This window comes from Gobio gobio (genome assembly GCF_949357685.1).
Source record: "Gobio gobio genome assembly, chromosome: 1".
Lineage (NCBI taxonomy): Eukaryota > Metazoa > Chordata > Actinopteri > Cypriniformes > Gobionidae > Gobio > Gobio gobio.
In genome coordinates, this window is record NC_137097.1 from 79,844,127 (window position 1) to 79,868,171 (window position 24,045).

At 38.7% G+C, this 24,045-nt stretch overlaps 2 protein-coding genes across 2 annotated transcripts; one reads left to right on the plus strand and one right to left on the minus strand.

Annotated features, from left to right (window-relative positions):
- Nucleotides 1–1,160: 1,160 nt before the first annotated feature.
- LOC307138273 (uncharacterized protein) lies at nt 1,161–19,465 on the minus strand. Its single transcript, XM_079836488.1, has 6 exons — nt 19,283–19,465; nt 14,213–14,313; nt 12,317–14,001; nt 12,140–12,167; nt 8,839–9,522; nt 1,161–3,051 (listed from the first exon to the last, which is right to left on the minus strand). The coding sequence occupies exons 2-6, from the start codon at nt 14,310–14,312 to the stop codon at nt 2,189–2,191; spliced, it is 3,360 nt and encodes a 1,119-aa protein (XP_079692614.1). The 5' UTR covers nt 14,313; nt 19,283–19,465; the 3' UTR covers nt 1,161–2,188.
- A 2,152-nt stretch (nt 19,466–21,617) lies between these two features.
- Nucleotides 21,618–23,416, plus strand: LOC307127589 (DNA-directed RNA polymerases I, II, and III subunit RPABC2). Its single transcript, XM_079818923.1, has 5 exons — nt 21,618–22,060; nt 22,324–22,393; nt 22,742–22,872; nt 22,962–23,033; nt 23,152–23,416. Exons 1-5 carry the CDS (start codon nt 22,041–22,043, stop codon nt 23,240–23,242), a joined length of 384 nt encoding a protein of 127 aa, XP_079675049.1. The 5' UTR covers nt 21,618–22,040; the 3' UTR covers nt 23,243–23,416.
- Nucleotides 23,417–24,045: the final 629 nt, after the last annotated feature.

Here is a 24,045-nt window from a genome sequence, read left to right on the forward strand (position 1 = left end):
AAGGACCAGTGGAGAACTGGTCACAGGGTCATGGAGGACCAGTGGAGAACCGGCCACAGGGTCATGGAGGACCAGTGGAGAACCGGCCACAGGGTCATGAAGGACCAGTGGAGAACTGGTCACAGGGTCATGGAGGACCAGTGGAGAACCGGCCACAGGGTCATGGAGGACCAGTGGAGAACCGGCCACAGGGTCATGAAGGACCAGTGGAGAACCGGCCACAGGGTCATGGGCGGCCAAGGCTCATTGATGCCCGTGTGGTCGATCAAACAGACGAGCTACTGGAGCTCAAACTGCTCAAGAAGCAGGTTCTTAAATTTGGTTCTGATAGAAAAGGCTCAGAATACACAGAGCATCTCAGTTTGTGGAGTATGGGGCGGCACAACAACGAGTTTGAGGTGTTGACTTGGCCTCCAAATTCCCCAGATCTCAATCCAATCGAGCATCTGTGGGATGTGCTGAACAAAAAAGTCCGATCCATGGAGGCCCCACCTCACAACTTACAGGATTAAAGGATCTGCTGCTAACATCTTGGTGCCAGAAACCACAGCACACCTTCAGGGGTCTAGTGGAGTCCATGCCTCGACGGGTCAGCAAAAGGGGGACCAACACAATATTAGGAAGGTGGTCATAATGTTATGCCTGGTGGTGTTTTTTTTTACCAACATTCTTCAAAATATCTTCTTTTGTGTTCACCAAAAGAAAGAAACAAGAGGGTGAGTAAATGACGTCTGACTCTAACCACAACCCTTACCCATTTACCCAACCCCAACCCTAACCAGAACATAAAGAATTTGATCAAAATCTAAAGTATAATGAGGAAAAATTACTAAATTAATTTGATCTTCAAACCAAACCCCTTTGTTATTTTGCCCTAAACAGAACCATCAAATTGGCAAATAAAATATTAAATATTATCAATAAAACAATTAAAAGAAGGACAGATTTATTCAAAATATTGAGATTTAGAGAAAGGATGACAAAAAACCTATGCAGACACTGTGATTTGAATCAGAGGATGAGAATTATACCCCCCCCCCCCCCCAGACCTTATATTGTTATATAGAAGACACTCGGCAGATTATTGCTGAAGTGGAAGCAAAACATGAAAGTATGAAAAAGTTATGGAAGTATTTTTTATTTTATTTTCTTTTACAAAATAATTTTTACAAAATTTTGACTAAAATTACTATAAAATCAAAGCCACATGTCTAACCAAGTTGTGTTCCAAATATAACAAATATGACAAAAGTTGAAGATCTCCTGAGATTGTGTTTAGGTGCTGTACAAAAAATATCCACCAGGTGTCATTCACATTCCAGTGAATGTTTTTAATACATTCTCCTGTAACAAATGAATACATTTCAGTCTAAATATCACTTCTATCACACATCATTCACCAAATATGAACCTTGAGACTCAGACCTTTCAGATGTGTTTTGTCATAATTAGAAAATGTTTCCATGGTAACGCAACATCCAATTCAAAACAGTTTCCACAGGATGAATTTTGAGTTGGTGAGCTCTCGAATAAAACCTAATTTATAATAATTACTCAAATATATGACACAAAAAAGTGAGTTTTTCCAGTTCAAGTTCTTTCTGCGGTTCTTCCAGCATCAGTTTGAGCGAATCTTTCCTTCATATTCCTTTCCTCTTTCTTTTCTCATCTTCTCTTGATCTTTGTCTCGTTCATTTTCCAGATCTTCAATTATCTTCTTCCTTCCTTCTCTCCCACTCCTCTTTTCTCTCTTGCTCCACTCTTTCATGATATATTTTAATTTAATGTCTCTTTTCGTCAAAATCTATCTCTTTTTCCTCCCTCTCTCTTTTGTTACTGTCTTTTTTTTCTTTTTTTTTCTTTCTCTTTCTCATTTTCTCCAGTTCTTCTTGTTTTTCTCTCAGTTGTTCCTCATGTTTCTCTTTCTTTCTTCTTCCTCGCTTTCTCTCATTTGTCATTTCTTTTCATCCTCTCATTCTCTCGCTGTCAGCTGTTTCATCTGTAATCCTGCTATAATTTGATCTTGTCTGTATTTCTCTTCTCTCTTTCTATCTTCTTCTCTTTCTTTTCGCTGTTTTTCATACTGTGATCTCTGATTTTCAATCTCTCTCTTCATCTCTTCTATTTTCTGATGATATTCAGCTCTTTGCTGTTCTTCCTCTTCTGATTGTTTCTGGTTTTCAGTCTCTCACTTCTTCTGTTCTGTTTTCTGTTTCTCTTCAAACTCTTTTCTGAGTTTTTCCTCTTTTTCTCTGAATTGATTCTCCATTTTAATTCTCTCCTCATCTGCTCTTTGTTTCTCTTCCTTGAGTCTCTTCATCATGTCTTTCATTTCCATCTCATATTTGGCTTGTAATTCTTCTCTCTGAGCCTGAATTTCTCTCTCTCTCTCCTTTATTATTTCCTCCATTCTCTTTTTAATGGACATCTCTGCCTCCTCAAACATGCTGTTAGTGAAGTATCGCCCCTCATTACTATTCTTCACTTCTTTTATCATGTTTAACAGTTGAATCACTTGAGTTCTGTCTTGTTTTTCTCTGTTATTGAAAACCAGGAATCTGTTTCCACAATCTCTGATCAGTTTCTTCCGTTCTTGATTGGTACTTCTCTTCACATAATCATCTATAGATTGATCCTCGAGATCGTCTCCTCCAGTGAACAGGACGATGCTGAACTGAGCAGATTTATGACCAAAGATCTTCTTTATCAGATCTACAGTCTCTGTTTCTTCCTTGGTGAATCTTTCCACACTCAACACAATGATGAACACATGAGGTCCAGGAGATGACATTGAAATACATTTCATTATTTCTTCCACCACTTGATCATTTGACAGTGTTGTGTCAAAGAGTCCTGGAGTATCAACAACAGCGACTGATCGACCATCAACTTCACCAACTGCCTTCTGACACACAGTCGTCACTGAATCTGGCCTTAATTTGCTCTGAAATTCCCTTCTTCCCAGAATAGTGTTTCCTGTTGCACTCTTTCCACTTCCTGTCCTGCCGATCAGCACAACCCTCAAACACTCCTGATCATCTGATTCAGCATCTGAAAATCATAAAGAGGTCACACAATAAAAGAAGACTTTTTTTTTTTACTGTTTCTAGTACTTACTAACTTTAATTGACCTTACAACAGATAAATAACTGACAGCCCATCAGCCAATCAAACCACTCCACTGAGAAGCCTTGGTGCAGATAATAAGTGGCTATTAATGGTGTTTGGTTATTGTTCCTGTGTTAATGTCAATGCTCATGACACTTCTATAATTGTAATTTCACTATTTTCTCCTACAGTTAAGCTAAACATAACCTGATACAGCTTGTGCTTTGTGTTGTTTTTATTTGTTGTTTATTTGCACAATGATAAACTGCATCTGGAAAGCCATAAAGGAAATGGAACCGCTGAGGACCACATGATAGAAAGTGTGAGCGAAATAGGATACATTTATTACTCTTATACAATCTAAATGACCAGCATCCAGTGTCACTGTGCTAGAGATTATCCTTTTATTTTGATTTAATTAATGTAACTATTCTGATTAAATATGTTTCTGGCATGTTGTGTTTTTGGCAACAATTCTTTTAACCCTAACGGATGCAGTGTGTAGATTTCATGAGGCTCAAATGATCAAGACCTCCACCACAGAGTCCTGACCTTAACCCCATTCAAAGTCTTTGGGAAGTTCTGGAGTCAACTATAAACTGCCTGTCCCAAATAAAGTTGTGCTGGACCGCCTTTAGCTTTGATTACATTGTGTATTAATTGTGGAATTGTTTCGACAACATTACGCAACATCACAAAATTTATTTCCATCAAGGGTTTCATCAATTTTTGGTCCATCACTCTGTAAAGTCTCCTCCAGCACATCCCAGGGTTAGGTCCCAATTTAAGTTCTGGACTCAGACGTGCCAAATCATGTGTGAAAATGATTCTTTATGCTTCTCCCAACCATTCTCTCACAGTCTGAGCTGATGAATAAACCTAAAAATTAAACTTCCTCCACCCCAGTAAAACCAATGCAATTTATTTTTCTTCAAAAATATTTTTTCTTTTTAATTTTGCATTTTGAGATGATTTGATGGTATTTTTTAATATTTATGCAATAATTATGGTCTATTTTTGCCATTTGCCATTTTTTTATTTATTATTATTGCAGTATTTCAGGTTAAAATAGAGACTAGGCCTTCAAAATAATTATTTTGAAGGCAGATTAGCCCCTCTTTTGGAATTATTTAAGAAATCATGCAACCATGTGTGTAACCACTAGAGGTCTCTGTGGAGAGGCTTGAGAATTTCCTAGTTCTGTTTTGAACACATTTAATAATTTTTTTGATGGATTTGAATATATATTTAAAAAATCTCAAAGACTATTTATTGTAAAGGTTTAGATTTTTTTTAGTTAGAAATATAGATTTTTTTTCTGTGAATTTGTGTTTTTGCAGATTTCCCATTCATTTCCTATGGTGGTCATTTTTGACCGAAGAGCACAAATGGGAGTATTTTTTTACGACCACTTAGCATGCTCGAATCATGCCCTCAATTTAATTTGTGTTTATATACCTAATGATAGAAAAGTCACCAAGTCATTCATATCATTCTGATGAAGCTGTGATTTTTAGAAATTCCAAATGTGGTTCAGTTTTTCATAGGTGTGTGTGTGTGTGTGTGTGTGTGTGTGTGTGTGTGTGTGTGTGTGTGTGTGTGTGTGTGTGTGTGTGTGTGTGTGTGTGTGTGTGTGTGTGTGTGTGTGTGTGTGTGTGTGTGTGTGTGTGTGTGTGTGTGTGTGTATAAGTGTGTGTGTATAAGTGTGTGTGTGAGTGGATGTGTCAATATCACACTCTTGATGTTTTAGAGTGTCACTCCTTTACTGCTGTGTACTTTTTTTCAGCATTGTGGCTGATTTGTAGATTGTACACACAAATATTCTGTGAATTTTTGTGTTTTTGCCAATTTCCCATTCATTTCCTATAGTCGCTCATTTATGACCGAAGACAATGAACGCTACTTTTTTTTTTTTACGACCAATTAGCATGCTCGAATCATGACCCCAATTTTTTTGTGTGTTTACATCCCTAATGCATGAAAAGTCACCAAGTTTCATATCATTCTGATGAAGCTGTGATTTTTAACATTTCAAAACAGAAAATTTTCCGGTCAGAAATGACCGAAGAGCACCAGAGGGTTAAGAAATGAAAAGCTACACACTCCATCAATTAGAGTTAGAAGATCTCTTGCCAAACATATAACATTACTAGAAACATAATAATCACTGGAATAATGATCCAATCATACACTCTAAAAAATGCTGGGTTAAAAATAACCCAAGTTGGGTTGAAAATGGACTAACCCAGCAATTGGGTTGTTTTAAGCAAACATTTAACCCAACCGATGGGTTAAAACAACCCAATTGCTAGGTTAGTCCATTTTCAACCCAACTCGGGTTATTTTTTACCAAGCATTTACTATTAAACCCTTAAACAAAATGCAAAACAACAGCAGGGCTGCCAGTGTGTGTTATGCTGCCATAATGCAGTGAATTTGGGCTCTATGAAATCCTATTTTTTCCCAAATTGCAATAACATTTTTATTTTTGGACTCCATTTAAATAGTTATTTAAAAAGCATGTCTAGTTAATTTAAATGAAACTTTTTATTAACAAGAATTTATTAAAAGTTGAACAAAAATTACATTTTTAGGGCCTTATGATATACGTTTTATTAATAATATCTCTTATATTATTTGTTTTTAGTTTTCTGGATTTCATTTTCAATGGTTTAACACATTTTAGTAATCAAAACACATGTCTAATTAATTTAAATGAAACTTTTTATTAACAAGAATTTATTAAATGTTAACATGTTACAACAAAAATTACATTTTTAGGGCCTTATGAAATACGTTTCATTTATAATATCTCTTTTTTATTATCTGTTTTTAGTTTTCTGGATTTCATTTTTAATGCACTCTAAAAAATGCTGGTTTAAAAATAGCCCAAGTTGGGTTGAAAATGGACTAACCCAGCAATTGGGTTGTTTTAACCCAGCGGTTGGGTTAAATGTTTGCTTAAAACAACCCAATTGCTGGGTTAGTCCATTTTCAACCCAACTTGGGTTATTTTTTACCCAGCATTTTTTAGAGTGTAGCGTTTGCATTTCAATTTAATATTGAAAGTTAAAAAAAAGAGAAAAGGGCTTGATTTAATATTTTTAGGTTCAGGGATAGAAAATGGATTAATGGCTTGAATATTCGATTCCCACATGTGGGCAGGCATGAAACGCCCCTTTCCTCTGATTGGTCAAACAAAGATCAACCCATGCCGCGTTCAGTTCTTCCACAGTTCTGTGCAGAATAACATTCCTCCGCTGATGGATGGCTTCTTAAAGTGTTTATGACAAATAAACTCTCTCTCATAAAAAAACGTATGCTGGGCAGGGACTAGAAAGGGTTTTCTTCTCTATAGGCATGGATTCGACAACCTACGTGCTCCAGAAATATTAGCTGATTATTTCAGAAATATTAATGTAGGTTATCTCGCATCTGCAGCCACATTACCCATCAGCCTACTTCAAATCTGCATGACCCACTGCACAGCAGCAGATGCAGTCACATTGTGGCGAAGCTCAGACCAGTATCAATTGTAAAAGCAGCAGTCATAATTTTAGACAGCACACTGAGTTTTGGACAAGGGATGAAGCTGAAATCAAATTAATGAATGCTATTGCAAAATAAAGCCACAGAACTGTTGCACGGCTAACTCTCTGGACAGTGCTGTTCATGAATGAATCTGATTCTTTGAATGAATCGGTTGAGTGAATGATTTAATGTCCCATAGACAGCCACTTGCTTCATTCCTGAATCAGCATTTTGAACGAATCGGTAGAATGAATGAATGACTCACTGACTGACTATTATTAAAGCTACACTGTGTGATATTTCCCCCCATCTAGTGGTGAACTTGTATATGACCATCCAGTGAATTTTAGTTTCTGTTCCTCTCAATTCCGATTTTGTTTCAACTCCTACGGTGGCCGATTTAGTCCAAGATTAACATGGCTTCCAGTTCGACCTTGTCCACATTCGACACGGTGCCTGTGGGATATTCTGTGCGCAGTGGGATGGTTGGAACTCAACTAGCCTAATTATTCGGCTAGAAAGAACTGCAGCTAATCCAGAGTGAACTTTGATGCTAGTAATGTTTATTCAGTCATCCAATTGCAAGGCATAAACAGGTTTGCGTGGATATGTACATAAATGTGGTTTCTGTGAGAGAACAAATAAGGATGGTAAATATACATACACAGTTAAGAACTGTATAACTATACTTATAAGTTACATTTGTATAATGTAACCGTAAACCAGAGCTTATTGTACCATATATAGGCGCTAAATGCAGCTGCATTAAAAGGAGCGGAGCTGCCGCTGCTGCTGCTAACAAGCGGTGTCCGGTTACAAAAGTGTGTGCGGCGCTTTAACATTAGCACTGCAGACAGTCAGTGCGCTCTGTTTAACAATGTTAATATGCCGATCAGACCTGATACATATTTCCATCAACATACATTACAAGCAAATATTTAAAAACGAATAAACATTGTTGATAACAAAATAACTGAATGATTATTCAAATAGGTGAGCATTACGCTATTGTATGTTGACACAAAAATACTTCTGAGGTGAAATCAACTGAATTACGCGATGACACACTCTGAAACACATCCACAATGACAATAACTATTATTACTTACGGAGTTATTAACGCACAGAAACACCACACAAGGAAAAACAGACTTTTGAGGAATAAACAAGCCAGGAAAACTCCGTATAACTCTGTTACTGGAGCTGCTGAGATGAAAACTCTCTGTGCATGCACCAGACAAGTCTGAACAAGTTGACGCGCACATGCGCGAGGCAGGGAATTTTGTACAGTGCCATCGAGTATTAAAACGCGAAAGGCGAAGCTTGAATTTACGGGTATGTCCCTCTTTGGCTAATGTACTTTCAAGATGGAGGGGCAACATGGCGACCACCGTTAGATCCCATTACCTAATGTATTTTCAATGGCATATTATAAACTTACGAGAACACTTTATTACTTGAAAGAAGTAAATATACATTAATGAGCACATATATTTTTGAAAGAACTAAGTGTTTTTAGCTAAGAATAAACTAAAAAAGTTACACAGTGTAGCTTTAAGACAGTTACATGCTGCCACCTACTGGGGGTTTTACTCTCATAATCTAAGTTTCGTTTAATTTTGTCATTAATTTCGTATTTCTAAAGGCTATTCAAAATATTATATTTAAATCTTTAATCTCATAACACTGTGTAATTGTAATTACTGTGTAAATCCTCTGAGCAGCATTAAAACAGTTTGCAAATCTAAATGCCACTTCAGAATTCAGATGCAGCTTCTAGTTGATACTGATTTAATTTGATTGGTAACAGCCTATTGTCTTATTATTCTAATTTAATTTGTTGATTAAATTTAAGAATTTTTCATAAAAGATGAAAAATATATTTAAACAAGATTAGAATAATTGATTATAAGCCACTCAAGTCATTAATTCATTTTCTATCCCTGAACCTAAAAATATAAAATCAAGCCGAATTCTCGGTTTTTATTTAGAAAATAAATAAATAAATGAGCCGTTTTCTCATTTTTCAACTTTCCATATTAAATCGAAAAATGAATGAACACAGGACCCGGGTCAAACAGTGTTTTATATATATATATACACACACACAAATATTAATGTCATATTGTTATATATTGTAAATCACATAAATAATGTGTTTAATTAATTATGAATGAAACATTTATTTATATGACTCACCATCTGACTGAATCTTCTGCTCCAACTCTTTGATTTTATTCTCCATTTCACTCAGTTGTGTCTTATGTTGTTCCTCAAGCTCTTGTGTTGCTCTGTTCTCTTGAGCTTTCACATACATCTGAAGTGAATATGGTTCAGTCTTCATGTTCTCTATATAATCCAGTAGATCTGGGATCTGTCTTGAGTCTTCAGGTTCCGTTAACCCCATCACTCTGTACTGACCTCCACAACGACTGATTAACCTCTGAGATTCTGGGCTGGATTTGACAAACTCTGAAGCAAATCCGTCAGCAGTGAGCTCTGTGGTGAAGAGCAGCATTAAGTGCTCTTTGGGATAAAATATCTTCTGGATTTTCTCTATTTCTGCTTTATCTTCATCATTCAGAGCCCCAACTGGAACAATGAGGAGGAAAGCATGAACTCCAGGATCACAGAGAGACACACAGCGGAGTGTCTGACGCATCACTTCCTCCTCTGAGAGCCGACTGAGAGCTGGAAGCTCCACCAGACTGATCAGACGACCATGAATCCTCTCTCTCTTCACACACTCTTCACTGCTTGCTAGCTGACATGACAGTTTTATCCTTTTCCCTCGTAAACGTTTTGACACAGAGACCTTAAGTGATCCGTTACTTCCACACAGCACCAGGTTCAGCTTCGGTTTTCCAGTGAGATGTACATTTCCTTAAAGACCAGCAACAAAGTATGTTATTACAGGATTTCAGTCAGACTAACACATTTACATCACATTTCAAAAGTGGAATAATTGCTTTAGTCTAATTGAAATCAAATGTAATGATCTGCTGTGCTGCAAAAACAGTACGAGATGGGGCACAACAGCCGAAGATGTCCATCAAATCTTAGTTTGCTTTAAGATATAAATAATTTATTTTCTTAACACAATTCACCCCATGTATATAACACCCCTCAAAACTTTCTGACAAGCTGTTGATCAGACGTTCATCAGAAACAAACAAAAAAGGAATTTGAGCATTTTGTTTGCACAATCTAAACCACAAGTAATTGAAAGAGTATTTCCCATGGGTCAAATGCTTTATCCCAGTATTCAGAACCTGAGAGCAAACCCACAGCAGCAAACATTGATATTAATTTTTCATATGAAGGCATGTTTATGAAGAAGAATTAATGATAATGCAGCATAAAACAGATCATTTAACCCTTAAATGCATATTTCGGGTCTTTATTGACCCGGGACGTCCTTCACTAACCTCCCTCTCATTCAGTTTTTAAAGGTAGATACCAACTTTCTTAGTATTCCTCAACAATTCATTTATTAATTGAATATACACTCACCTAAAGGATTATTAGGAACACACACTAATACTGTGTTTGACCCCCTTTGACCTTCAGAACTGCCTTAATTCTACGTGGCATTGATTCAACAAGGTGCTGAAAGCATTCTTTAGAAATGTTGGCCCATATTGATAGGAGAGCATCTGCAGTTGATGGAGATTTGTGGGATGCACATCCAGGGCACAAAGCTCCCGTTCCACCACATCCCAAAGATGCTCTATTGGGTTGAGATCTGGCGACTGTGGGGCCATTTTAGTCCAGTGAACTCATTGTCATGTTCAAGAAACCAATTTGAAATGATTCGAGCTTTGTGACGGTGCATTATCCTGCTGGAAGTAGCCATCTGAGGATGGGGACATGGTGCTCATAAAGGGATGGACATGGTCAGAAACAATGCTCAGGTAGGCCGTGGCATTTAAACCATGCCCAATTGGCACTAAGGGGCCTAAAGTGTGCCAAGAAAACATCCCCCACACCATTACACCACCACCACCAGCCTGCACAGTGGTAACAAGGCATGATGGATCCATGTTCTCATTCTGTTTACGCCAAATTCTGACTCTACCATCTGAATGTCTCAACAGAAATCCAGACCAGGCAACATTTTTCCAGTCTTCAACTGTCCAATTTTGGTGAGCTTGTGCAAATTGTAGCCTCTTTTTCCTATTTGTAGTGGAGATGAGTGGTACCCGGTGGGGTCTTCTGCTGTTGTAGCCCATCCACCTCAAGGTTGTGTGTGTTGTGGCTTCACAAATGCTTTGCTGCATACCTCGGTTGTAACGAGTGGTTATTTCAGTCAAAGTTGCTCTTCTATCAGCTTGAATCAGTCGGCCCATTCTCCTCTGACCTCTAGCATCAACAAGGCATTTTCGCCCACAGGACTGCCGCATACTGGATGTTTTTCCCTTTTCACACCATTCTTTGTGAACCCTAGAAATGGTTGTGCGTGAAAATCCCAGTAACTGAGCAGATTGTGAAATACTCAGACCGGCCCGTCTGGCACCAACAACCATGCCACGCTCAAAATTGCTTAAATCACCTTTCTTTCCCATTCTGACATTCAGTGTGGAGTTCAGGAGATTGTCTTGACCAGGACCACACCCCTAAATGCATTGAAGCAACTGCCATGTGATTGATTGATTAGATAATTGCATTAATGAGAAATTGAACAGGTGTTCCTAATAATCCTTTAGGTGAGTGTATTAAACAATATAACAAGAAAAATAAATTTGTAAACGAATGTCTGTTTGATAATACATTTCTTGTAAAAAATTGTATAGGGTCTATAGTGACCCAATGTATGTACTATAGTAAGTATTTGTTTTCTGCACAACAATAATTGAATCTTTGATGACTGAATAAGTGCAATCATCTTTTCTCCACAAGGTGGCAATGTCTTATACACAATGATGAAGTGACGTTTCACTCATAGTCACCGCAGGCAGAAAACAAAACAATAAGAATAATCATCAGTAAAACTGGCTCAGAGATTTGAAGAACTAAAGGCAATCAAATATTTTGATGGTGGATCTGGTGAAGAAGCTGTCAGCGATCAAAATATTGATTTTGAAGGTGTTGAAAAGTATAGTTTTGAGAATATGGTTGAGATTGTGAATATGAATGTACTGGGAAATGAGCTCTGACGAGGATAGTTAAACCCTTCCAATTTCTAAAAGGAAACTAAACATATTATATTTTATTATTTTCTAATTTATATTAAAATGCTAAAATATTTATACTATTGTGGCAGTTAGAGGCCCATCCATGTCAGATATAGTTCTGGGTCATTATATAATAATATATAATAATGATTGGTGAAACATTCATGCATTTAAGGATAATTTCTTGCATGTGTTAGAAAAAGTACAAAACGCCATTTTTTTCATAGAAAACATAAGCTATAATATTTTACATCATTTAGTTTGACAGTGTTAGTGTTTGACTACTACTGTTGGTTTATGGTTAACAGAAAAAGTATAAGACTCACCCTTGACTGCTTTGTTCCATGTACTTTGCTGAAAGACACATTAGATTCTATTTAACACCTGATAAGATGATGACACTGGCAATAATGGCATAAGTGTACGAAGTATATCTCAAAACTCACTCTCATGCAGCAGCATATGTCTCTATTCAATAATTTACTGAACATATTTCTTCATACCTCTGTGGTGACTCTGATCACATCACTGTCTCTGGTGTAGTTGAGTTTACCCACCGCTGCACATTTGATCTCATACTCCATCTCTTCTCTCAGATCAGTCAGAGTAACTGTGTGTTGATCCTTCAGCACAGGTTCAGATGTCCAGACTGTGTCCTGCTTCGGTTTATACAGTAATCTGAGCTCCACTGTAGCAGGACATGATGGAGGAACCTTCAGAACCACAGTCTGACCTTTGACCTCTTCAGTGACTGGGCGGGCTGGTTTGGATGGAGGAGTGAAACAAACAGCTTCACCGTATCCATGTTCATACAGGAGAATGCAGGAACCAGGATTGTTTTCCATTTCTCTAGAGGACACAATGAACTTGGCTGGTTTGCAGTCTTTTGATTTGGTTAAGTTCTTAAATATCTCCAAATTGTTCCTCATGAACTTTATGACATTAGGAGTGAGCCAAGACTTTTGCTTTGAATCAGGGCTCTTCTCATCAGATTCTCCTTGTGTTGAAGGACTGAGATAGGCATTCTGTTTAGCAAGGAGCACATCTGACCAGTCCAATGATGTGAACGTGTAGCTGACCAGATTCCCGACCTCCAGATCCATCATGATGGCATCTATGTTGGCTTCTACCTCAACTTCTTTCAGCTGTCTGAGGACTGATTTAATAATATCAGACTCTCTTTCTCTCTCTTTAAGCCATTCTGCAAGATCACTTCCTCTGAATGGAGATGCATTGTGTTCTTGTAGAAGTTCATTCAGTGCAGTTTCCTTTATCATGTCTCCACGGATGTTTGGTAGCAAAGTGCCCAGTTTCTTCATGAGTCTCAACTTGTACATGTAGCAGTTTTTCTTAATTTCCAGTATTTTATCATGAAATGCATCAAACGTAATAGCAGGAGAGTCTTCCATTAAGTCACTACATTTCATCTCAGTTGTATTTAAACTCTCAATCACTGATTCAATCTTTATGATTAGATCCATGCTGATATCTCTTTGAAGTTTTGATGTTCTTGAGTGAAGTTTGTCCAGAGGATAAAGCCAAACTCTCAGTGGAACCGCCAGCTCTTGGTTTTCTTTCAGCAGTTTTGGAAGTTCAGCAAAAACCTTCAACGCATCTTCAAAAGAGGTCGGATTAGACGGCAGCTGGAAATCACCGTAAAATGTACACGTGAAGTTTTTGACAGTATTTTTCTGATTGTGATTCACACTTAGATCAGCATTTGCACTCACTGAAACGATGCTTTGTAGTTTCTCAAGAGCCACTTTTACTTCTCCTTTTACTGTTTTTTTATCTTCGTCAGATGAAACTTCCCTATCAAACACAAAGCAAGCATCTGCTCCATACAGCACTCCGGTCACTACATGTGTAGCTATGTCACTATCATCATCAGGAGCAATATTTTCAGGAGACAAATGGTTTGTGATCAGTTCCTCAAACCTGCTGGTTGAATGATAATGTAGCGTCAGTCTCTGCTGTTTGAAAGATGTCTTGGTGTCTGTGAGATATTTTGCTGATCCACTAACTTGGATGAGATCACCCAAAAGACTCAGTTTGAGTCCACCATCAATATTCAGTAATTTAGATTTGTCCTGAATGGAGTCTGAAGCTGTGACATTGAAATCTGTATTGATTTGGGAATGAGAGGAAATATTCTGCTGCAGCTGCTCTTTATTCCAAAGTCTTACCCCTGTAAAAGGACAAATACGAATATATTAGATTCACATTTCACATCTGAAACAAATTCTGATGTTTATTAATAAAGTTTAAAACAATGAAAGTGAAAATGTCATGTTTGCTCACCTTTTGTTTATGATTTATTTGTCTTGAATATAATTTAAAGGCATTTATAGGAAAACTACAGACATTTTTATTCCTAGATTGATTTGACTAAAATTCACCTGTTATTAATGCATCTTTTCTGCAGTCATACAGCATGCCGAGCTGGAAGGGTCTCCCAAGAGCTGCTGTTTCAATCACATTCACTCCCACTGAATCCATACTGTAGACAAACATCACAGGAGGAAAAAATGTTATTTGTGTTACACTGCGTTCACACCGCCGCCGGCGAGAGCGTCAAAGTGGCCGGAAGTCATTAATTTTCATTGGGAGCCGGTGGTGAGCTCCGGCGAGAGCGGCGAGGCACGTCTCGGATGATTTGGCGTCGAGGAGAGTTGAAATCAGCTCAACTTTATGGTAATGAGACATGCCGCGGTTCGGCGGCAACCAATGGGAATGTAGAAGTGCTCCGCTTGATAGAATCTCAGAGAACGCTGTCCTGGAAACTTTGGTTATGACCACATTAGTTCCCAAGCAAAATGGAGAAGAGGTTGATCATTGCGGTGGCGGGTTTGATAAGAAGGCGCGCAACATTTTTGCTCTAGAACGCTTGTTTCTCAGCATGCAATTCATTTGATTCAACCAATTGCATTAATTCTGCACTTCAACCAGGACAGTTATTGTACTGTAGGCTGCACACAAATTAATGTTAATGTTAATTAAAGACCAAGTCTAGCAAACGTCTTCGATAAAACTGCATGTTGAAATTAGACTAGCACTTAAACCATGAACACAAAAGCCACACCACACAAATGGCTTTTAAATGGTGCATTGGGCTCGAGTGGAACCCTCCATTGTGTCCCGAGTGCTCACGGTTGGATGATTGGTTCCTGTGTGCGGCTCCCCAGTTTCTTCCCAGAGGTGCATGAGGAAGTTTAGAAGTTGTGGAAGGCACCTTTTCCTACCCAGAACCATTTTTCTGCCTCCTCCACTCTCACTACCCTCAATGGCGGAGCCGCCAAGGGTTATGTGGACAGTCCACAGCCCTGGCTACTACGGCTTACTCTGCCACTGGACTGGCCGCCTCTGCCCTGCATGCCATGGCCATCCTGCAGGTCCATCAGGCAAAAGCTCTCAAAGAGGCCCATCTCCCAGGCCGGCCTCTTCGACAACACTGTCGAGGACTTGCCTATGAGGTCTCGGCAGCCCAGAAGTAGACTGAAGTGATAAAGCACATCCTACCCCAGAGTGACACTGCCACCAAGCCGTTGTGGGCTCCCCCTCAGCCTGCTTGTCACCAAGGGCATCCCCCTGCAGCTGCACCGGTCGACCCTTCTGAAGGAAGGCGACGCAGCCCATCCAGACCACTAAACCCTCGAAGCGCACTTCGAAGCGGCCCTGGGTCAGGTGGCCCAGAGATGAAGGGAGCTGATCTGAACCAGAAGATGGTTGGAGGGCTGGGGGGAGAATCTTGTGTTTCATTTTGTTTCATTTTCCTCAACGACAGCGAGCAATGCTCTGCTTCCTCACTCGCAGCCGCCCCTTCATTCACCACAGGCAGTCTGCATTTCGAGGACGCACCGCCTCCCTATCCAGTCCCTCAGGGGACCCACGGAGCCGGGACGTTGTGCTTCCTGAGTTGGGCCCTAGTGCTCCTCACAAATATGCGTTTCCCCCAGTGAGCCTACTCGTACAGACACTGTGCAAGATCAGGAAGAAAGAGGAGCATGTCTTGATGGTTTTGTCTTACTGGCCCACCCAGACCTGGTTCTCAGAACTGATGCTCCTTGTGACAACCCCTCCCTCCCTGGTGGATTTCCCTGAGGAAGGACCTGCTTTCTCAGGGACGGGGCACCATTTGCCACCCGTGTCCGGACCGAGGACTTAAGTGGCTTAACACCTCAAGCTAGAGCCTCCTCTAGGTGCTTATGTGTTTAAAGTGGGGTCTGTTCGCTTCGGCGGGAAGACTCCCGGAAGTGCCCGATTGGCTCTGTTCTTTCCTTCCTTCAAGAGGGCTTGGAGCAGAGGCTGCAGTTGCCACCATCGCAGCACATCATGTTGCTGTTGATGGCAGGTCACTGGGAAACCTCCCGGACCACGCCTCATCCCTTCCTTTCTCACGTCATCTTGAGACCCCAGCCCTCACTCCCACCACAAGTTCCCACCACTCCCTTTAGGGACCAGGTGGTGAATTTTCAGTGCTTTGCAAGCACTGCCCCTGGAGGAGGCATGCACGGTCGGTCAGCCCTTGTACCGGGCTAGATCCCCATATGCTGTTATTCCCCCTGAGTAATCAAATATGTGTATTATCCACAATACAGTTTCCCAGTCAGTAGACCCTTGTCTTGCCCTGGGCAGTTCTGGACCTACTGCAGACATCTTCCTTATATATTTAGTACTGCCCCATGGGTCAGTTCATAAGTGTAGCCACCACACATTACCTCCCTTTTGGCAGGGTGTGGTACCCGTAGTGTCCTTCTCCATTGGACTAGGTATGTTTCCCCAGCGTTAACAACACTGGTCAAAACAATGGTAATTCAGATCTGAAGCACTCGTCCCCGTGAAATGTCACGATATAGAAACAGCAGCTATGACCATCCCCAGAGTAAGTCCTGTACCTTCCATCCCATTTGGTGTGAAGGACTATCCCTTGCTTACTTGGGGCGCTGGGTGGGTTACGACTGTACCAAAGGGGCACGCAACAGCTTGCCAGCATCTACATCTCCAACACTTTGAGACACTCTTTTAACACAGTTCAGAGGCTGTGGAGCTTTCCATAGGGACCTCATGACTTAAAGGGTTAGTTCACCCAAAAATGAAAATTCTGTCATTAATTACTTACCCTCATGTCGTTCGACACCCGTCAGACCTCCGTTCATCTTCGGAACAGAAATGAAGATATTTTAGTTGAAATCTGATGGCTCTGAAAGGCCTCCATTGACACAATGGCACGGTTCACTCTCAAGAGTTCACTTCAAAGCGTTATGAATCAGTGAGCCGAATGATGATTCGGATCGCGTGTCAAACCGCCAAACTGCTGAAATTTGGCGATTCAAACTGCTGAGTCGACTCGCTGATTCATAACGCTTCGAAGCTTCATGATGCCTTGTTTTGAAATCGTCATCACTATGTAAGTCGTTATTTAGGGTTTTTTTGCGCACAAAAACTATTCTCGCTGATTCATAAAGTTATTTTAGAACCACTGTAGTGAGATGGACTTTGCAACGACGTCTTTAGTACCTTTTAAGGGTCTTGAGAGTGAACCGTGCCATTGTGTCAATGGAGGCCTTTCAGAGCCATCAGATTTACACTAAAATATCTTCATTTCTGTTCCGAAGATGAACGGAGGTCTTACGGGTGTCCAACGACATGAGGGTAAGTAATTAATGACAGAATTTTCATTTTTGGGTGAACTAACCCTTTAATGCCAAACTGACTGAATGGGAACGTCTAGGTGGGAACTGAGACTTAACAAGATTCCATATTTGGTGGTTGTTTTGTTATAGAAGTAATATTGCAAAAGAAATGTATACATTTGTGACCGGAAAATGCATTTTAAAAATTAAATGGCGTTTGGGTCTCACCCGATGGCTGTTTTTGGTATAACACCTAAATAAAATCTCACAGGAACCTCAATTTTTTTTATATCAACTTTAAATTTGGAAAATAACTTATTTGGACATATGGCTTTAATTTTTATAGCAATTTCAGAGTAAAAAATATTATGTAAAATATTGATTTGATATAAAATATAAACTTTATAGTACAGGACATCATCTTTACAGTAAACATAAACTTCTTTAACTTTTTCATGCTTTCAATTTTTGAAATTATTTGAACTGATCTGTATTTCAAAGCGTTCATTAATTACAACAATTTAAGTTTGGATAGTGCATTTTCACATCTATGTTCAAAAAGGGGGGTGACAGTTAAGGGGTTAAGCATGAAGCGTAAGTAAAATTGAAACTAAAATTCCAATAAAATGAACAGAAGCACTATTAAAAGACCTGCACGCATTATACCTTCACCCATGCCTATACTAATCATCCAGCACACCCACAATCATATATAAAAGTATGACATATGGATGGATGGATTAACTACATCTTGTTTTGGTCTATTCATTATTATTATTATTATTTTAAAAAGTCAAGCACACCATCAACTAATTCCCATCCACCTCCGTTTATGTACTGTCTCGTCATAATATGACAAAAACGTCAAAAATAATCTTTAAAATCCATTTTCATGCCTTGTACTGTAAGCTTATATTTAATTACCAAAATACATTAGACATCATCAACTCTGAGACATGTGAAAAAAATTTACGTTAGCGTTAAGTGTCAAAGTATTGTTGTCATGGAGGTTTTAAGAGTGTTTTTGCTGATGTTTTATTTGTGGTTATTTATATTTGTTACACTTTTAGTTTTTTAATACACAATGTTGTTGTGCTGCTTAGTCTAATTAAAAGTCAATCTTGTCAGCAGTGAATTACTCCTTTAAGGCAATCTGTTCCCTTTACAGGAGGAGCACCACATCATTGTTCACATCATCACATTGTTGTTTGAAGTTCCACATAATTTACATTTGCAGTTTTGGGTTTTATCTTTTTATCGGTGTTGTTACTGTATAGTGCTCTTTCACGTCATGTCACTTTTCTGTTTATCCACCATATTTCAGACCAACAGGGCAATAAAGAACAGAAAGAAAAAACAAGGTTGAGAGAATGTTTTCATTATGCTATTGTTACCTTTTAATAATGTTCTAATCATGACAAGAAAAGTGTTAATGTTCTTGAAATGTTTCAAATAAATGTTTACAAAAAAAACATTATATTGTGAGCAAATATACAGTAGAAGAGTATAATGTGTTCTATCACACAAAATGTAAATTTTTAAGAGACATTTTAAATCACTATTATCCTATTTGAAAGGGAACTTCCTGTTTGTTTGTTGTGAAACAAGACCTGGTACTTCAGAACTGTAATTTCTCCATCATCTTTTTTCTGTAAATAGGCCTAATGTTACTTTACGGTGTCTGATTTACCCATAATTAATAATATTCATTCTCGTTTCATACAATTTTGTCAACATTAATAAGCGAGTTCCAGTTCTTCATATGTGTATTCTGTGTTATAAACCACTTCCTGTTTATAAATGTGTAGCCTGTATTTTAGCACAATTTTTACTCACCTTCTCTGTTCAAAGAATTTGGAGAGGAGTTGTCTTTTTTAGACTCCTGTATAAAAAAAAAAGACTTTTTAAACTTTTCTCATTAAAACTTTCAAATGAACTTGTAATTTATTTGTGTGCTGAGATGTTTGTCTTCCACAAACCGGTCAGATTAGCTTTCACTTTCAGTAGCCCAAGTTCATTGAAACTCCTCCCAGTTACAGACACGGACATTCATTTTATCAATCTTAGTAGATTTGCCTGTTAAATTAAAATACTTTATAGTAGCGATGGATGAACATTCATCAAATAAACAATGAACAGTCCGTTTAATGATTTGAAAAGTGATGCTTTATAAGCGGTAGATTTAGACAAAATCGTTTTACATCGATTTAGCTTAGTAGCCTTCAAATAACATTAGCTACTTCAAGTCAAACAATGAGAATATTGAGTAATATGTTTATTACGGCAATATAAAACATGATTTGAAACAGATGCCAAGCACTGAGTCCATCTGCTGGTTAAACACAGTAAATGCACAGCAAAACTATCTTCAATGACGTGCTAAAACCGGCTAAAACAACAGTAGGCGTTCTCTTTACTATCAGTATAAAATATACCACTAAAGGCGTAGTTTTTTAATGCAAAATACGTTTGCAGCAGCATTTTAGATGTATGACCAAACTATTAATACTGAGATGACATCATCAGCAAATTCTACTGCGTCAACTTTTTTAATCATACAATTTAATTCTAGTTTATTAGTTAAACTCTAAGTCATTAAACCACTATCATGTGAAATCGAGATCCTGATTCGACACAAAATATTTGGAAAATAACTTTATATTTAAGACATGACTTAAATGCCTTAATATTCAGTAAATCTGGCTGTTTATGGTATCAAATGAGCTGAGGCCTATTGCACAAAACTAGGATAAGGGATTAAGCCGGGATATCTTGGTGATCCTGGCTCAATTTATCTGTGATCCGGTTGCACTAAAGCTGGATAGGGTGGCAGTTGGATGTTATGGTATAAATTACCATGGCGATTTATTCTGTGGAGCTAGCCTGCTCCAGACCAGGCTAAATTCCAGGATCTATTTAATCTCATCCCTTATGTCAGTCAGCGTCACCACAAACGGAAATAAATAGTTATTCTACTGCCCACTATACATTATCACATATAACTAGACCCACTGTCATTATTTAAACGTTTGTGGTCATAATTTATCCAAAATGATTGAAATTATGATTTTTAGATGATGTTGCTATCATTAGATAATTTACGGTTTCCCATAGACTATAAGGCTATATATAAAAATGATAGAATATTAGGGCCACAGAGGAAAAAAAAGAAAAGTCACAGACTTCGAAAAATTAAGTCATAATATTGGAACCCGTTGTTTTAGAGGAAGACGGTTGTTAAAATGACAGCTGTGGGGCATTTCGTGGAATTGTTCTTCAGTATGGTTTCACAAACAAGGACATACTTAATCTTTTGGCACATCAGCGTCACATTGTCATAAGTATCAGGACTGTAAAAAGAATATGCATCTTTTCCGCAGAAAGAACCAGCCTCATAAATGTATGACTTTTTCTTTCTTCCTCAGTGTGGCCCTAATACTCGGTCGTATAAAATACACATTCCATATAAATATAAAAACACAAAGTGTAACATTAGGTTCCTTTATTGAATAAGGATAAAACAAAGCAGGTAAACCATCAGCTCCTTTCGAAACTGAAGTCACACAGTGACTCAACAATACAACAAAAGGATTATACAACAAAAGGATAAATACACATTCAAAGATAGAGATTATATATATATATATATATATATATATATATATATATATATATCACACCCTGCTTGTCTGCACACTGAAATAAATGCAGGACAAATCCATACACATCAACTGAACAGACAAATGAATGGAAGCAGTAGCCTCCCTGCAAGCTTGTAGGCTATTACACACAGTATACAGCACAAACATCATAAGAGGCCAAAAAAAAAAAAAAAAAAAAAAAAAATATCGGTGGACAGCATAAGAAGCAGAGTAGCCTACAACGGCTAAGATTAAACTGTAGCTACTACTGAGCGTAGTAATTAAGCCTTTGATAATAATTTATCAAAGCCTTATACAGTGTGATGGGGTTACTTTACACAATTTCACTCATATCTGTTGTCCATTTCAATTAAAAGTTAAACTGTTTCATAATCACTGTACAACTGCATTTTTGGAGATGTGGCGGTGTTGCCTTTCTTCTTAATTATGTATTTTACCTCCTCGTATGCCTCCAACCTCCAACGGGGAAAAGTACGCCGCTCTAGTTGCCATGGTGAATCAGTGAATCTGTGATCGGCGGCGGGTCTATTTGAGTGAGCCGTGAGCGCGCACCTATCCAAGATTGGTTTAACCTGGCTTGATGAATCCGTGTCTGCTCATCCTGGCTTGGTCTTTGTGCAACCAATTAAGCCTGGATGCACTTGTTTTGGCTTCATTGAGCTCAGCTCAGTCATTTATCCTGGATGTCTTAATTCTACTTTTGTGCAACGGGCCTCTGTTTAACTGTTCAGCTTGTTGTTGTTTTTGCGCGTTTGGGGAACGTCGGTGTTGTGGCGCTGGTGTTTCTGTACGGACGCGAGAACTGCAGCACCGCCGGAAGTTCGTTCCACGCTTCGAGTCGTCCCGCAGTCAGTCGCGCGACGCATTAATAAACTGAAATTAGCGGAGAAATTAACAATTAAATCGTTTTTACGACACACAAGACACTAATAATGTCTGACAACGAAGACAAGTGAGTTCCGCACGCGTCTGGTACAGTTGTGTTGAGATGTTTACTGTCGTTTAAAGTTTGTTAGTGTGAACACAACACGATGAGACCATTATTTCATCTCTAGTTTATCTGTTTTAAAACTTATAAAGTATGACTGTGAGCTATTAGATAACAAGTCTACATGGTGGTTTAGTAAAGCTTTAGTTTAGAGTCTAGTTCTCATCGTGAGCTGTGTGTGTGTTTATTGACTCCAGTGTTTGTTTGTGTGTTTGTTTTTTGATCAGTTTTGATGACGGAGATTTCGATGATGTTGAAGATGAAGAGCCTCTGGATGATCTGGAGAATGTGGAAGATGTAAGATCACACTGGTTTATTATGTTCATATTCTCACTGGTGTTTCTTGACAAAATATGACACTTCATGTAGTCTAAGATCAGTTTTCGACTGATATTTCATGCCAAAATCTAAAGAAATTAGTGTTTTTATGCGTTGTTTCCACGAATTAAGTACAGTAGTACAGTAATGTTAAACAATTATTGATCAGACTTTGTTTGATTGTCATTGTTGTATTAAAGTACATTATCACTAGTTATTTTGGCTCATAATCTCAGTTGAAGTGCATCAGTTCCTGTGTGTGTGTGTGTGTGTGTTTGTTTCTCATCTGTCGTGTTGATGTGTGTGTGTGTGTGTGTGTGTGTCCAGGAGGATCAGGAGAACGTCCAGATCCTGCCGGCGGGTGAAGGACAGCAGGCCAATCAGAAGAGAATCACCACACCTTACATGACCAAATACGAGCGCGCACGAGTGCTGGGAACACGAGCGCTGCAGATCGCGTGAGTGACCTCTGACCCCTGTATCAATGCCGCTTTAGAGCCGAGATGTGCTGCGTCAATGATCAGTGACATCACTTCCTGTGTGACAGGATGTGTGCGCCGGTGATGGTGGAGCTGGAAGGAGAGACGGATCCGCTGCAGATCGCCATGAAAGAGCTCAAGTATGACAACACTCGTTTATTGAGATCAGCCGCTGCTTTATATAATACACACATAAAACTGTCTAACAATATTGGACCCCATTGACTTCCACTGTATGGATGTTTTACTGTCCGCCAGGAGCAGGAAGATCCCCATCATCATCCGCCGGTATCTGCCCGATGGCAGTTATGAGGACTGGGGCTGTGATGAGCTCATCATCACCGACTGATCACATGACCATCGCTCTCAGATGTGTGTGTGTGTGTGTGTGTGTGTGTGTGTGTACAGGACTCGTGTGTGTCCACATGAGGGCAGCACAAACACAGACTTCACTCTCATGCTCTTTATTTAATGTTCATTTGTTTTATTCATGCGAGATTAAACCGTTTTGTAGTAAATGACACTGTGTGTTTCTGTGTTGTTGTGATACTGATTCACACTCAATGGTTTAATAGGTTATAGTGGAAGCTAAGGTTTATAAATTATTAAATACATGACTGAATAATCCATGATATAAATGAAATAATTGTGTTCTTGTACAACGGGATGGTTTATTTGCAGAATGATTTCTGTTTTTGTTTCTTAATAATACCAATAAAGTGGGCGAAAGCTATAAAAAGTACCAAATGGAGGAAATTTCGATTACAGTGACGGTAATGTTTCATATTGTTGAATGTGGGAATAATAATATTCAGCTTGGCCGAACGGTTGATAAAGTTCGCGCGCTGAAAAGAAAATGGCGGGATTTCATTCAAATCATCAGTTTCGCTGTGATCTGAAGGTAAATATTCATTATTTGCGTTATAAGTGTGTGAAACAACAGTCTGAGGTGAATCTTGTGGTTGGTTTCTAACACGGGATTAAAAAAACGCAATTGCGACGTTATATCTCACAGTTCTGAGAAAAAATACTCCCACTTTGAGGAGAAACTTGCAATTGTGAGGGAGAAAAGTCCGAATTGTGTAAGAAGTCGTATTTATCTTGTATTATTATTATTCCGCTGTGGAAACAACAGATGGATGAACTTCAAAT